This window comes from Scophthalmus maximus, chromosome 12 (assembly GCF_022379125.1).
Source record: "Scophthalmus maximus strain ysfricsl-2021 chromosome 12, ASM2237912v1, whole genome shotgun sequence".
Lineage (NCBI taxonomy): Eukaryota > Metazoa > Chordata > Actinopteri > Pleuronectiformes > Scophthalmidae > Scophthalmus > Scophthalmus maximus.
In genome coordinates, this window is record NC_061526.1 from 24,100,001 (window position 1) to 24,115,994 (window position 15,994).

Consider the following 15,994-nt stretch of genomic DNA (forward strand, 5'->3'; position numbering starts at 1 on the left):
TCAGGATCTATATTTCTGAGTTTTCTTTATATTTATAGTGATTTATGCTAAAGTTTATGGTTAAAGTGTAAAATATAAAACCTCAGATACATTTCTTTGTCATGACGCTTTGATAAGAGGAGAAACCTCTTTGCGCGATGAGATTCATTTGAGGTTAAATACAAAGACGCCAATAACTGAGAATTTCGCTTCACTTGCTCCAGTTGGTGTTTGAACTCCATCATGAATCTCACTGTCAATTCTTTTTTTTTCTTTTTGTAAGAATACAATCATTCAGTCTCCGGTACAAAGGTTTGTGTGATGAAACCTGGTTGTTTCATCTTCATCTAATCCGTTGAACCTCGACGCCTCACGTGTCGTCAGTTCTGGTAAACCTGGCGCTGACCCGACCCCGACCCAGGTCCAGATCCCGGACAAGCCCCGACCCCTTTAAGACTTCAAAGCTAAAACCCAAAACCTCAAACCTGACCCGACACGACCGTCAGCCTGACGCTGCAGCTCGCTGAGGCGGCTCCTGACGTCAGCTCTCCTCCAATAATGAAACTCTTTGCGCCGCAGCCGCACCTTAGGACGGAAAGTCAGTGGGACGATTGCACGTCGCCCACGGATTCATGGTTTCACTGGGTCGTTTTATGGTAGAGGCTGCAAACTACAATAAAGAAGATCTGGACAAACGCCAGACTCGGATCTGAAGGAGCGGCGGCGTCTCCCTCCCTTCACCGACCAGGACCTAGTGTCCGCACACTTCTGGCCAATTAACTGTCCTGCATCTTCAGAACCAGACGGACGTTTTTCTGTTGATCTTAGTGAAAAGATGTTTGAATGTGTTCATCTCGCACAAACTGCTGGCCCACTCTGCAACGGCACTTTCCACACCGTGTGTGCGTGTGTGTGTGTGCGACTGACTAACAGTGTGTTGTTTCCCTGAAATGAAGCTCTGTGGTTTCACCGCTGACACTCAGCATTTGGGTTTTCCATCAGCACACAAACACATAAAACACACACACACACACACACACACACACACACACAGCAACAATCTGCAGGTGGACCAAATGCTGCTGAGTTTAATTCAAGTGTTTGAAGTCGACATCTAACGGAGAAAAACTAGGACACAAAAAACCTTCGTCAAGGAGCTGATGTGTGTAATAAATGATTAATCGGTGCAAGTAGTTTTTTTTACGAAAAAAAAGGTAAAAATTCTCTGATTTCAGCTTCTTAAATGTGAATATCTTGTGGATTCTTAGCTCCTTTGTGACAGTGAACTGAAGATCTTTGGTGTTTGGACAAAAAAAAAATCATGTTGAGGTTTTGGGAAACACATTTTTCACCTTTTTATGAACCAAATAAATAATCAATTAATTGTGCAAAAACATAACACGCAATTTAAATTGTGTTTTCACGAGGAGGCAGTTGCACCACGATGAAGCTCTGAGCTCCGACACACTCGGTCATTGAGTGATTGAAGTTTGTCTGACAACATGTTGAAGCTTCAAGAAATAATCTTTCTGTTGCAGCTTATGAAACAATGAAAGTGTATTTTAACCCTAAACGTTTTTACACTGTGTCCAAACAACACAAGTAGAAGAAGATATTGGTCTTTTTTATCAAACAGTTGCTGAAGACGGGTTTAGGTTTGTGTTTATTGATTAAAACCACATTCTCCAGTAATGCGTGAGTGCGACGCCCGACTGTCTCCATCTTCGATCCTTCATCGATGTGAAGGATCCAAGATGGAGACCAGGTGTCGCCTCACTGACGTCACGCGCTGGCTTGGCATTTTGATCAACGCCATCTTGTTAATGGAAACCAGAAGTGACCACATTTGGAGGAGCAGGGGGTGTGGCCTATCTGAGATCTCCTCTCCCTACACCTGCACAACTCTGACCTGAGGGGCGTCGCCGTCCATGGCGCCGCCTTCTTCTGGGATCCTGTGGAGGGGAGAACGAAAGCTGGACTCATACTCTGTCAACTTCCTGTCACAGGCACACAGACACTGTCATAAACACAGAGGGTCGCTTAGTGCATGGTAACACACACACAAAAACACACACCTGTGTCTTTTCTGCACTTGAGGAGGAGGAGGGGTGATGTCATCGTTCTGGGGGGTAGGGATGTGTTCTTTTGGGGTGGGCATCTTTGGAGACTCCTCCCTCCTCTTCTTGTTGGTCTGGAGATTAAAAAAGTATTTAATTACATATTTACAGAAATGAGACGTTTCTGATTGATGTATTTCATGTTATGGACAAAACACACAAGTCCAACAGCAGTGTGTGTACCGTTTGTGTACCCGGTGTGTGTGTGTGTGTGTGTGTGTGTGTGTGTACCGTGTGTGTGTGGAACAGCGGGATTCGCTGATGCTCCAGGTGTTTGAGGAGGCGTGGCCTGGCGGGAGGGGCCAGAGCCTGGAAGCTGCGCTGATACTCAGATTCCATGGCAACAGGGTTTTTCTTAAAGGGCGGAATGGACCTGCTGCTGGAGTACAGCACCTGCAGGTGGGGGGTCAAAGGTCAGCAGCAATGACCTGTCACTCCAATATACTAATCAATCAATCAATCATTAAATCAATCAGCCCATAAAATATAAAGCATAATGATGAGACACGATCAATAAAATCACCAGTTGTATAAATAACCAGTGAAGTGAGTGTTCAGGTGAAAGTCTACCTCCACCTGGTGGACACACGGCTGAACTATATGTCTTCATATTCAGTAGTATCAGTGTCGTACCCGCTCTGCCGTCAGAATGGGTGAAGCAGAAGTTGCAGGTTTCTTCCATCTGAACTGCCTGCGGTGCTCTGACCTGTGACCTCCTGACCTCTGACCTCCTGACCTCAGCCCCGCCCTCCAGCGCAGAGCCTGGTCAACCTGAACACGAGGGAGGAGATTAATCCTCCTGCTAATCGTGATGTTTATCATGAACTTGTTTTATTCATTTTTTTATTTTGAAGCTGCTCACCTCATTGGCAGACGACTGCTGTCCATCAGGGGCTGCTGTCAAGGGGCTGGGCTGTGGTTGGCTGTCAGGGTGGGAAGGGCGGGGCTTTGCTGAGGAGACAAGACCTGGGTCTGCAGCAGGTCCTGGTCCTGCTGGAGGTCCTGGTTCTGCAGCTGCAGGTCCTGGTCCTGCTGGAGCTTCTGGCTGAGCAGGAGATTCTGGTTCTGCTCGAGGTTCAGAAGGTGTTGGAGGATTTGGGCACGGGGAAGGCTCCGCCCCGTGGGCTGAGCGGCTCCTAGAGGCTGCTAGTCAAGAAGAAATCATGTTATTATAACTATATTTTTCTTGAGCTGCTTTGTGAATCTCGTGACGTGTGCTGCCTACCAGCAGAGGACATGTCTCGACGTGGGTCTGGTGGACTGAGCAGAGGCCGAGCACCAGGACCGGGCCTCTTCCGACGCTGCAGGTTCGGTTCCCTGCTGAGACCTGAGAGACACAAGATGTCACAGAAACGTTCTGACATTGTGTTTCTCAAGGTCGTCTCAGAAATGTGTTTGGGTCCATTTCACTTCTCCAAAAGTAGAAAGTTAAAATAAGTATTTCGACCAATCAGAGCTCAGATCAGGTTCTTCTCACCCATGTGGTCGGAGCGGAGGCCGGCCAACGGGGCGCAGCGCTGAGGAGACGCACTCCTGGACCGGGAAACCCTGTAGCTCTTCTGGTATTCACTCTGACCCTGGGACACAACACACACAACCACACTGTTAGCTTCTCTAACGTGTGAGTTAATCTACCGTGTCTGACATCAGAGAGTCATTATGTTTGTTTGTATTTATAAATCTTTTAGAATATCTTTAGTCTTTTCTTTTAGTTTTGTATAGATTTTTCTTCCTTATCTTGTTTTTATATTGACACAATGTTGTTGTACAACTATACAATGACAATAAAGTCTCTTATCTCTTGTGAATTCAAAATGAAATACAGGATAAAATAATAATAATAATAATATAAAGAAATAAAAAATATAAACTAATATAAAGTTCCGTCTATATAATATATATATAAAATTAAATCATGATCAATTTGGTTGATGAATTAGACTTTGAATAAACACAAGGAGACACGTTTCCTTCATAGAATAAGAGCATTAATAATATATATGTATAATTATGATGATAATGACAGTGCCAGTTATCTGCAGCCTGAAATATTAATCTGCAGCGTCTGTCTCTCTGACCCCGGTGATGAACTCATCAGCTCAGATTAGATCATTAATCCTGACTCTGCTGAGTCGCAGTTAGCTGGACACGCTAATTAGCATCAACCTGTTTGGCTAACACCTGTTGCTAAAGCTAACACCGGATGCTGTTGTTTACCTTGAAGCGGACTGTCATGACGTCACTCTATGACCCGCTGCCTCGTGTTCACCAGCTGGTTCCGTGTTGTTCGGCAGGTGAACTGGACCCGAACATCACTCGACTCGACTCCGCGTCCCCTCGGCTTCAGGCGCTGCCGCCGTTGCCATGGCAGCTCAGCGTTCTGCGCAGGCGCTTAGAGGCAGCAAAGCTGTCGCTCGACGAGTGACGTCATCTCTGTCAACACTTGTGTTGTGACGATTCTGATCGATTTTTATATGTAAAGTTGATTCTGATGATCTAATTTTAAATATTGTAACGTATTGTATGTTGTATAAAAACAAGTAAAAAAAAACTTTTTAATTTATTATTATTATCAGTATTATTATTGACAGGCAGTAACCGTATCTTTAGATTCAGCTCTATTTAATCAAATATATGTATTATGTCAAATTGAACTTTAATAGTTGGAAACTGTTTCATCATTTATTGTGACATAAGGAATATTTTATTATCATATATCATTAATGCTATTATTATGATCCTTTTTCCCTGTATCCTTTTCCTGTCTAAATGTCTGTCCTGACCTTGTAGGTTGTGAAGTTTCATCTCATTGTTTTTAATCTTTGCCATATTATCAATATATCATATAAAAAGTAAACATATAATATTACATATAAATGAAATCAGCTCAGTATGATTTCTGCTCAGGTTGTTTTTCTGTACGAATGTTTCCTCACTTGTATGTTGTGTTTGATCTAAAATGCTGCATGATTTACAAAACTCAACCACCAGAGGGAGACATTCATCCATCTATCATCTATCTATCATTCATCCATCAGAATAACTTGTCGTCGCAGGTTGCTGTTACAAAATTGCACCACTTTTATTCATTTAAGGCTTTTTAGTTTTTACTTTACATTTGGCTTCACCCCCCCAACCCCTGACCCCTGACCCCTCCCCGACCTCCCGCTGCTGCGGTTTTTCAGTCCTGGAAGAAACCACTTCAGACCAGTTTCATACCGGTTCTCCCCACCGGAGCGGAGGCGGGATTTTTTTTAAACCTGATACTTCACTGAACTGAACTGGTTTCTTTTACATTTCACTGGTCATCATGCCGTACACAGGGACAGGAAGCAGATTCATTTCAGTGATGAACAATAATAATTACTTCTTCTCGTTGTCGACGAGTCCTTCCGGCCGGCTGCAGCTGCGGTCGCCTCCTTGATGCTGCGTCGAGAACATTCCGATTTTTTAGAGAAGTTGTTTGTTTTGTATTTGTAACGCTGATGAGTAGATCACGACTGGTTTACTCTGAGTCCAACACGGAGAAGGTCCTAAATGTGATTCGCTTAGCTTAGCACAAAGACCGCGGTGCTAAGCTAGGCTAAGCAAACGGAGGGAAACTGCTAACCGGTAAAACTTTATTTTCTCGACTTACTTTGCATTTATTAGCAGTATATAAACATTAAACAGCGTTTAAACAAGTTTAAACAGCGGTTCTAGAAAATGTTGATTAATGGATTAATGAAGACTTAAAATATCTTTATAGTTTATATTCTGCTTATAAATGCTAAAAAGGCCAGGTGAGAATAAATTGTCCCCGAAAACCTTTGCATTTGTCAAACAAACCAGTTGTACTCATCTCGTATAAAACCAGGAAAAAAAGCATTTGCAAACACTTCTGATAAAGCATAAATTTGACCTTCGTATGGCGAAACCAAGTTTGTTTTTGAGTATGGAATGGGCTCAGAGCTGCCCCTTGTGGCCTGGAAAGAAAACATCCATTAGCACTGTGGTATCTTGCCAACTGAGGATGCAGTGGGTGTATTCTGCCATCCTCCCACAAGGGGCAGCAATGAGGCTATTATGGCTTGACATGCAAGAATACAGCAAAGAAACACCATACTCTAAATAAAAATTAAAAAAGGCAAATGTACGCTTTATCAGAATAGTATTTTCAAATACTAAACCAAAATTATTTATTCGGCAGTGATCAAAACACTGTCTCACCTTCTCGTTTTACTTAAACTGCACATTAACAATAACTCTGGAATCTCAGCACTGGAATGACCTGGACTTCCGCCGTCACGGCTGAGGATAGACTTTTTCTCTCGAAAGCTTCTGCTCGGCATGCAAACTGTCACGGCATCTCCCGGAGGTCAGACTGAGTACTGACAGAAACATCAACATGCTACATGACTGGACGTACAGGAGGAGAACCACAATACTGACGGCAGTACCACACTGTACTGCAGTAGAACTCCTGGTAGTACAACGCTGTGCACAGCAGTACTCACAGAGGTCACTGGTCTGATGAACACTCACATTTCAAGCAGAAGACAGATTTTTTCAAAGGCTTTTCTGGCTGCTGCTTCACAGACCACGCCCTAAAATCTGGGCGGGGCTTCAGCGTCAAGTCAAATCCCCTCTCAACTTTATCTGTGATACTGTTTTTAAGAAAAACTCAGGTTTTGGCTCAACTTTCCTCTTTCTACTTTTGTGAATGCTGATGCCAAAACCACCCATGTGTCCGTGGTTCTCTATGATAACACGTTATTTGTAGCTACTTTAGTCGGGTTTCCAACTAAATGTAGTGCTAAATATTAGGCTCATGAAGAAAAAGAGCTGGTGATTATTTTTCCAAATTAGCCAAGAATCATTTTTCCACCTCGGTCAAGATGGATTTTAAGATTTTTTTCTGGTGTATCCACTCATATTTTATAAGCACAAATTGAAAATGTGCATAAAAAGGGGGCTGATGGAAACCCATCTGATCATGTTTGGACCGCCATACTTGGATGGTTGGATATATTCCTTTCGGTTAAACAAAGCATTGACCAGCAGGACCTTCAAGCAAATTTTCCCTCTCAAATGTGTTTTGTTATTAATATTAATAATCAGGTCATAGAATGGTTAATAATACAGAAACAACACTTGCTAGCTGTCCTGCTCAGTAGAAATACCCCCCCCCCCCCCGGGCCAATGGTCATTACAGAGACTGGCCTGGTTCATTGTTGCTACTCTCTTACACTCACATCAAACACACAAACACACACTCACAAACAAACACACAGAGCTAAGGTACTGGACCAGTGTGAGTCTGCTGTCGAAAGGCAACATGTCCGCCCTGAGCAGCAGATCTGAAGTCACCTCACCGTGTTGCCGACGCGCTATTAGCCTGCAGCTGCTATTATCTATCTGTTGGTCTGTGAGTGTAGCGCTGTTAGCCTCCCAACACAGTATATCAAATATATTCCTCTCTCTCCACAAAGTATTGTTAGCATTTCCCTCACAAGTCTGCTCATACATTCCGTTAGCTACTAGGACTAACAACACTAGCACTGCATACGAAGTCCGTTAGTATTGTTAGCCATTGCGCACACCAATGCTAATACATTCCATTAGCTGCTAAGAGCGGGAGCTAGCTTGATTCCAGCTTCCATCTTTCTCTTTGAGATATACAAATAATGCTAACACCCCACACATAATATTATAATTATTAGCATTCCCTAGGGTATTCCAAGGTACATATTAATTTCTTTTTATAAATATGCTAACAACGCTCGCAACCCAAGGTGTATACATTTTGCTAGCATCACAACAATGCCAATATATTCCATCACTTACTAGGACCAGTAGCTAGCCCGTGGCTAGCACCTACGACCATTTTTGGAGGGGGTTTACTAATGATGCTGACGCACCACAAATGGCAATACATTTTAATCGCTGCTAGGCTAACAAGCTCATTCATTTCTTTAAGAATATGCTAACAAAGCCATATGGTCACAAACAAGTGTACTAGCAGTGTAACAGCATAGTTAGCGATCCCTTCTACAAGTTGAGTCATTTCCATTGTGGTCGGGTAACTAATGTTAGCTCAAAGGTTCCAACACGGTGAGCTGACACCCAACCTGCTGCACATACAACCCCCCCCCCCCCCCGAACCCCCCTACCCCAAAAATAAAAAATAAAAACATGAAATGAATTTTATACCTTTTCACACATAATCATAATTATAACCACTGTAGTAATAATCATAATAATCACTGTATGGATCCACAGGTTCAACCAGAGCCACACACACACACACACACACACAGAGTCAGCTGTGTTAGAGGCAACGTCACCATGGCAACTGTGACACCAACACAACTGACGGCGAAGCGGTCGAGCTGTGTGCTAACGGCTCTGTGCTAAAATAAGGAAACGAAAGGAACATTTAAAAATTAGAAAGCAAGAAGCTACTCCCCAGCGCTAAACGGCCTAGCAGAGAGCATGATGGGAACCGTAGTTTAGATTTGAGCAGTTGTTTGGACAGCCAGCCACCCCCCAACCCCCTAATTCCCACAATAACATCTTCATCATCGCCGTCGCCACCGCCGCAGTTTTTTTTTAATGTTTGGTCTGAATGAACACCAAGGCAACAGTCTCCGTTCAGACAGTGTGGTGGTGAAGATGTGTTCGTCATGGCAACAGAGGTCAGAGGTGGCTAATGTCGACGATGACGTGGTTATATTAAAGGGGGCGTGGCCAGCCGGAAGATGTCCTGTGATTGGTTGGTTGGTTGGCTGTCGGTCAGGTGAGCAGAAAACTGGAGAACCAGAGAACCAGAGAGTGAGTTTAAATGACGGGGAGTACGATAACGTGAGAGAGCGGTCAACGTTAAGGTTACGCTGCTCACGTACCTGCCGGTCATTAGAGAAGCTGACAGGTGGACTTTTTGCGAGTTTTGCCCGGAACTGGACTCTTCCTGTTGATCTGTCGCACAAGGTCGTAGAAGATCTGCACACAAACACAAACAAACACGAAGACGTTAAAAACATGCTAACAGTGCTAGCAAACCAAGACGTATGAATAAAGAGGTGTGATGCTTTTTTGTATCAAAAGGAAAAACACTCCAACAACTCTCGCACTCCATTAGAAGTCTGTTGGCATCGTCAGCGATCACTCACACCGTTGCTAACACATTCTGTTAGGTAAAGAAGCTAGCCGGATTCCAGCTTCAAAAGACCAGAGGTTGTTTGATATCGATACGATACAACCACGAAGACAAGACGTATCTAGTAACGCCTGTATGTATACATATATCTGTGAGAGCTCACCTCGTTCACGTTGATCTTGCTCTTGGCCGAGGTCTCCAGGAAGGCGCAGGAGTTCCACTGGCGAGCGAGGCCGATGCCTGACTCCTTGGCCACCACGCGCTCCACCTCCAGGTCGCACTTGTTTCCGACCAGGATCATGGGAACCTGCGACGACATGGCCAAATATTTTTTCGATTTATAATCTGGGACAGAAAGACGACGCAATATATATATATATATTCTGTATAATTTACAGATGGATTAATCAGTATGTATGTGTGTGTGTGTGTGTGTGTATGTGTGTGTGTGTGTGTATGCGGGTCGTACGTCCTCGGTGTCCTTCACTCTGAGGATCTGCTCTCTGAGGTCCTGGAGGTCGTTAAAGGTCGACTGGGCCGTGATGGAGTAAACCAGAGCGAAGCCCTGACCGTTCTTCATGTACAGGTCTCTCATCGCCGTGAACTGCTCCTGCAGACAGAAACACAGACAGACAGGTGGTCAGAAAGACGGTCACACACAGACAAACAGACAGACGGTCAGACAGACAACAGGCAGACAGACAGACGGTCACACACAGACAGACAGACAGACGGTCAGACAGACGGTCAGACAGACGGTCAGACAGACAACAGGCAGGCAGACAGACAGAAAGACAGACAGTCGGTCAGACAGACAACCGGCAGACAGACAGACAGACGAATCTTACTGTTCCTGCTGTGTCGAGGATCTCCAACATACACTGTTGTCCATCCACCTCCACTTGCTGGAAGGAAACAGGAGACAGAGTGAAGACGTCACGTCAGATTTTCACAATAAAAGTCACAGAGACAACGTCACAGAGACCGGTCTCACATCACTGACATGATACAGCGAGGAGAGGCAGACAGACAGACGGGACGATGCTGTCTCACCTTCCTGTACGAATCCTCTATCGTCGGGTCGTATTTCTCCACAAAGATTCCCTGAACAAACTGGACCGTCTGAAAGAGAGACAGGCAGACAGACAGACAAAGAGAGAGACAGACAGTGGGATGAAGAGAAGTAGGGCAGTATGTTAATGGAGCTCTGTTCTGTTCTCTTCTGTTCTCTATTGGAAGTCGCTGTGTTGGAATTAATGTGACACACTGACACGTCTCCATTATATCATCTGGAGTAAAGCACTTCATTGTAGTGTGTGTGTGTGTGTGGGTGTGTGTGGGTGTGTGTGTGTGTGTGTGTGTCTGAAGAAGATGATTCACAGTGGAACAGATTCACGTCAGTTTGCCTCCGTTTTCATGGAATTTTGAGCGAAACTTTCCGCTGATGCTAAAAATAAATTGTAGGTCGTGTTGGGGACAATAAATAATCTTCTTCATTCTTTTTTGTGTGACGTGTTTTAAATATGAAAAATCAGGTTTATCAATACTGTGATTGATCAGAGGATTCAGGTTTTCATACAGAACCACATGGGACCGAGCTGAGACAGTGAAGTGGACTCTGTTACTCACCAGCGCCGACTTCCCGACTCCTCCTGATCCTAAAACAACCAGTTTGTATTCACGCATCCTGACTGTCTGTCTGCTGGGCGAGAGACACCGGGAGAGAGGGAGAGAGGGAGAGAGAGAGGTTACTAGGTTACTAAATTCACTTCTGGAGATTATTTAACAGCGAATCAGAAAGCAGCATTACAGTAAACCCTGCCCTCCGATTGCAACACACCTGTTAAACTATCAATTACACACACACACACACACACACACACACACACACACACACACACACACACACACACACACACACACACACACACACACACACACACACACACACACACACACACACACACACACTAACAGATGATGATTTCCTCTGTCGCACTGGGAGGTAATAATTACCCAGCGTGCATCTGGGTGAGTTAATGAAAACACTGAGGTCATGTGATCACGCAGCTGGTGATGATGTCAGAACTGTGGAATCACACTCGGTTACTGTTACTATGCGAGCGCGTGTACTCGAGCCTATTTACACAGGTAACTGACATTGTGGCGACAAAACTTCATTTTGGGGGACGAAGAAAAAAACTCCCCATAACTTTGTGCTTGTGTGTGTGCGTGCATACCAGACATGCTTCACTGTGTGTTCGCAGCCCCTGGTGCTGGTGGCAACAAGAAGCAACATGACGGAGACAACACACACACACACACACACACACACACACACACACACACACACACACACACACACACACACACACACACACACACACACACACACACACACACACACACACACACACACACACACACACACACACACACACAGAGCCTCTATATCTGCCCAGGTTACCGTGGTGATGAGATAAGTGTGTGTGGTTAAAGCAGATGGTGTGAAGACCAAACATTAACGTCTCTGTCGAAACGCCATGTTGATGAGGGTGATATTTTACCCAGAATCCCCGGCGCTTGACAGGAACTAATACTAATGGTGACATCAGGGACCCGTCTGTACTTTTGACAACAGGTGATTAGATCAAATATAACAATCAGGAGAAAATCTAATAAATAATATAACAGAATTACACTGGATGAGCTGGAACTGGAAGGAAATTAATATTAGTTGGGCAATTTTTATATTGAAAATATGGATATATTATTGCAGCAATGGAAGCAAGCAACCACCATGAACATTCTTCAGACTTTAACCTAGGGCTAACTAATTATGACTTTAACTTAGGGCTAGCTAACCATTAGTTTAGCCCTGGGCTATCTAACCCTGAAGAAAACACCTCACATCTCGGCAGACACACTGAAGCCACCTTAGGTTTTTGAGCGATCAACAATAGAACATAACCTCCTCGGTGGAAGAAAAGATCCAAGTGACTGATGAATCGTTGGTGCATTAAAATAAGGAATAAACCTTCTCTCTAACCATCGTCCTGGTGCCAGACCTGCAGGAGGACGTGGAGCAGGACGGCGTCTACACCCGGAGTCTCAGGTGCCTGAAGGTCTGAACACTTCCTGCTTCACTACGACAACAAGTCCTGGCGAGTTCGGGGATTCACAGGAAGTCACCGACTGGAGCGGGAAAGTGAACCACAACCGTCTTAAATTCCCTTCTTTTTTTTTTACTTCTCTGCACTGTGACAAACCTCCGTCGCCACCTGACTGATCCTGCGTTGGGACTTTACAAGATGCACCTTGAACCCAACACGTGCAGCTGTTCTCCACATGCATCACTGGCACAGAGCGACGGCAACAAGATCAAATTAAAGCGCAGAAATGAATAAATTCTGCATAAAATTCCGTGATTTGATTCACAGATTAAAGAATTGTAGCAAGTGACAATTTCAGCTAGCGAATGTGGAGTCTAGTGATGAAATAACAACATTTCAACCAACAAAGACGAAACAAAAACTAGTAAATTATCGACAAACGTTATTAATCATTAACCAGCTTATCAGCTGATATATCTTATATATATTACATATATATATATATATATATATATATATATATAAATATATATATATATATATATATATATTACTCCCTATTATCTGCATTGGTCTTCACAAATCCACATCTGTTGGGCTTCACTATTTATGTTTTTTTGCCAAAGACGGTTTTGAAGTAGCAGACGTGTCACTCTGAGTCATTTTTGGATGGTTGAGAAATTAAAGGTGTGGACGACGATTTAGAAATCGTGTGGACAAAATAAAAAAGTTGAATCAACTTAAATTATTTAAACAATCGTCAGATTAACTGATACAAAGAAAATAAAAATGTTAGCTGCGGCTTTAACGACGACATACTAGACGTCACTTTTTGAGGATATTTAATGAGTTATACGATCAATAATCATCAGATCTTTTGGTTTTTTACAAACCAATTAATTGATCAGTTCAAATATGAAATGATCTGCAGATGAATCCATAATGACTGTAATTATTAATAGTGACAGTCCCATCTGAACTAGAGGCGTCAACACATGAACGCATCAGGAACATAATCTAATGTCATATCATAGTATTAATATTCACTGGGGCAAATTTACTACATTGAATACTTTTTACTTTTAATACTTGATGACGTTTTCCCAGATTACACTCACACACTTGTACTTGTACTCTGACAGAGTATTAGTACTTTCAGAAAACTTCCCTCCAGCTACAGCTCTGCGTACTAACAGTGTGCAGTTCTGCTTTTTCCCAGAGGGCAGCGAAGGCAACACCGTGTCACTCCACTGTGAAGTGAAGTTGTTGAAGAAAAGAAAAGAAAAGAAAAGAAAAGAAAAGAGAGAAACATGGACAGAAAACAAACAAGAGACGAGTTCCTGAGTCGAGCAGCGCGAGGTGCGGCCTGACAACACACACTGTGTGTGTGTGTGTGTGTGTGTGTGTGTGGAGAGAGACAAGGCTTGGTTTTATTCCTCTGTTGTACTGTCAGCAACACACACACACACACACACACACACACACACACACGATGATGAGTGTGTGACTTCCTCTCTCTCTTCCTCCGGCGGGGCAGCGGGAGCTCCGCGGCTCCGCGGCCGCCTCGGGACGCTCCCTCCCCGGCCGCGGCCCCGGCGGCAGGCGGGGCCCCCGCGGACTCACAGCCGCGGACGCGACAGACAGACAGCCGCCATGATGAGAACCCGTCTGTCGCTCTGCGTCGCCACAGACACCGACGGACTAACGGAGCTGTCTGTCTTTCTGTCTCGCGGCCTGTCTGTCTCGCGGCCTGTCTGTCGCTCCCCCGCCCGCCCGCCTGTCTGTCTGACTGTCTGTCTGTCTGACTGTCTGTCCGCCGGTCGCTCGCTTCCGCAAACCCAGCCCCGCTCGGCTCGGCACCGGCCCCCCCCTCCCTCCTCCCCCTCCCCGGCTCCCTCCGCCCGAGTGTCCCGGTGTGTCCCGGTCGATCCTCCGGTGCGTGATGGTGGAAGAAAGAAAGAAAGAAGAAGAAGGAGAGAAGAGGAGAGAAAGGAAGAGGTTACTCACAGTCACATCCACCCGTCGGCTGCGCGCTCGCTCTCTCTCTCTCCCGCTCTGTGTGGATGTCGCTCGACCCGAGCCGCTCCCTCCTGCTGCCGCCGCCTCGCGATGACGTCAAGCTGGACGACGTGTGAGGTGGACAGCGGCGTTTCCCGTGAACTCTTTCAAAGTAAAACGCGGTAGACGAAAGAAAAGTAAATTCTTTGTTAATGAGACAAAAATAAAGATATAACAGTTTCTGCGTTTAAATGTTTACTGAAGTAAAAGTATTAGCATCAAAATATATGTTAAGTAAAAACATTAATATTTTTTTCAGGAATATTGATGCATCATTTAAATGTTAAATATGATTTGTACCACTGAGTCTCACTAAGGGGTCCACCATATATTTTCTTAATCTTTAATAAATCCATTCATTTGAGGATTATGTTTTCTATTAATCTGAATCTGAAGCATCAAGTCATAAAGTAAAAGATATTAAAAGAAAAAAAGGGAAATAATCAACTAAAGTACAAGTACAGGAGCAACATTTAGTGAACAAAGATATGATCATGTGACATTTGATTTATTAAAATGAATACACAGAATAAAATAAAACAAATTTCTGACACGTCAAAATAAAAGCCTTGCTCAAATTAGCACGTTTGTCAAAAAGTAAATCTGAATTAAATGAACTTTTAAATGTCAATGTTTCTTACTTTTGCAACTTCTGGGCGTTTCTTCTTCTTCTTCAGGCTCTTATTCTGAAACCAGCCCTCCCCTCACTTCCTCTTTCGCTCTAGCTCCGTCACAGCTTGGCTCAGATGTTCTTTTTTTCTCTTCCTGTGACGTTTCAGCCTCGCGCTCAGCTGCTTCCCGCTTCCTGCACAGAAGAAACATTAGATATTAACATTTTATTTTACTCTCATTTCATTTCTATCAGAAAATAATGACGTCAGCGTCATGCCACTGCTTTTTAACATTGTGACGTCGTCAGCCTCTAGTCAGAAGGAAATAATATCTAATATTTTTATTTTAACTGACATCTTGAGAAAAATGAAATGTGACATTGTTTTCATCACTGCTCATTTCATTTAAAATGTTCTCGCCCTTCCTCAAAATATCCCATCATGCCTCTGACGCGACGTTAAACAGAAACCAACATCATCGTCGCTCCAGTAAATATGAATTATTATTTTTTTCCCCTTTGACATCATATTATACCACATTATGTCACTTGACATATCTGTGATGTCATGGATGAGGCTTCTGTCAGGTCACAGCGGAGGTCAAAGGTCAAAGCAACTCCTGCAGGTCACCACACTAAAGAACTAAAGTGTGTGTGTGTTACTGCAGAGTCGGGGAGCTGCAGAGCGAGTCGGAGCGTGTTGATGGAAACACGCCAACACACACTCTGTCACACACACACACACACACATTAATTATTATACTACAGCCTCACAATGTTATGTGAAGCCACACCCAAACAGGGTCACCGAGAATAGAGGCACACACACAGCTTCCCTTTCACACACACACACTTCCTCTGTGTGTGTGTTTGTGTGTGCGTGTGAGCGTGTGATAAACTTCTGGTTTCCTTTAAGCAGAAGTTGCTCCACTTCACTGATCACTATTATTAACTACAGAACTCTCCTCTACTCCTGGTT

At 44.0% G+C, this 15,994-nt stretch overlaps 2 protein-coding genes and 1 long non-coding RNA gene across 10 annotated transcripts in view; 1 reads left to right on the forward strand and 2 right to left on the reverse strand.

The window, feature by feature from the left end:
* The window catches only part of mdm1 (Mdm1 nuclear protein), a 7,060-nt gene extending 2,563 nt beyond the window's left edge, over positions 1 to 4,497 (reverse strand). For 2 of the 7 annotated variants that reach the window (XM_035612377.2, XM_047336073.1), the window contains exons 1-8: positions 4,314 to 4,497; positions 3,574 to 3,673; positions 3,322 to 3,423; positions 2,959 to 3,242; positions 2,730 to 2,867; positions 2,328 to 2,489; positions 2,055 to 2,170; positions 1,889 to 1,976 (exon numbers count right to left, since the gene is read on the reverse strand). In XM_035612377.2, the coding sequence (XP_035468270.2) occupies positions 1,889 to 1,976; positions 2,055 to 2,170; positions 2,328 to 2,489; positions 2,730 to 2,867; positions 2,959 to 3,242; positions 3,322 to 3,423; positions 3,574 to 3,673; positions 4,314 to 4,331 (1,008 nt within the window). In that variant the 5' untranslated portion in view covers positions 4,332 to 4,497. The remainder of the gene's footprint in view (positions 1 to 1,888; positions 1,977 to 2,054; positions 2,171 to 2,327; positions 2,490 to 2,729; positions 2,868 to 2,958; positions 3,243 to 3,321; positions 3,424 to 3,573; positions 3,674 to 4,313) is intronic. The other 5 variants (XM_047336072.1, XM_047336068.1, XM_047336071.1 and 2 more) reach the window with 5 other exon arrangements.
* A 1,054-nt stretch (positions 4,498 to 5,551) lies between these two features.
* On the reverse strand, positions 5,552 to 14,504 carry LOC118287503 (ras-related protein Rap-1b). 2 transcript variants are annotated; one of them, XM_035612781.2, is made up of 8 exons: positions 14,355 to 14,504; positions 10,864 to 10,933; positions 10,288 to 10,356; positions 10,083 to 10,139; positions 9,704 to 9,844; positions 9,398 to 9,541; positions 8,981 to 9,077; positions 5,552 to 8,886 (listed from the first exon to the last, which is right to left on the reverse strand). In XM_035612781.2, the coding sequence occupies exons 2-7, from the start codon at positions 10,918 to 10,920 to the stop codon at positions 8,991 to 8,993; spliced, it is 555 nt and encodes a 184-aa protein (XP_035468674.1). In that variant the 5' UTR covers positions 10,921 to 10,933; positions 14,355 to 14,504; the 3' UTR covers positions 5,552 to 8,886; positions 8,981 to 8,990. The 2 variants fall into 2 exon arrangements, with proteins under 2 accessions (XP_035468674.1, XP_035468682.1); XM_035612789.2 differs by having other exon boundaries at positions 10,864 to 10,936; positions 14,355 to 14,442.
* On the forward strand, positions 13,414 to 14,585 carry LOC118287681. The gene is made up of 2 exons (XR_004785706.2): positions 13,414 to 13,706; positions 13,885 to 14,585. It is a non-coding gene; the product is annotated as an uncharacterized LOC118287681 (long non-coding RNA).
* The last annotated feature ends 1,409 nt before the right edge of the window (positions 14,586 to 15,994 follow it).

Bases quoted from the DNA above. Each gene is read 5' to 3' on its own strand.
- LOC118287503 (XM_035612781.2), bottom strand. From the start codon at position 10,920: ATGCGTGAATACAAACTGGTTGTTTTAGGATCAGGAGGAGTCGGGAAG. The intron at 9,845-10,082 runs GTAAGATTCGTC...TTCTGTCTGCAG, and splicing joins TCCTCGACACAGCAGGAACA to GAGCAGTTCACGGCGATGAG. The intron at 9,542-9,703 runs GTACGACCCGCA...ATGTCGTCGCAG, and splicing joins GAGTGAAGGACACCGAGGAC to GTTCCCATGATCCTGGTCGG.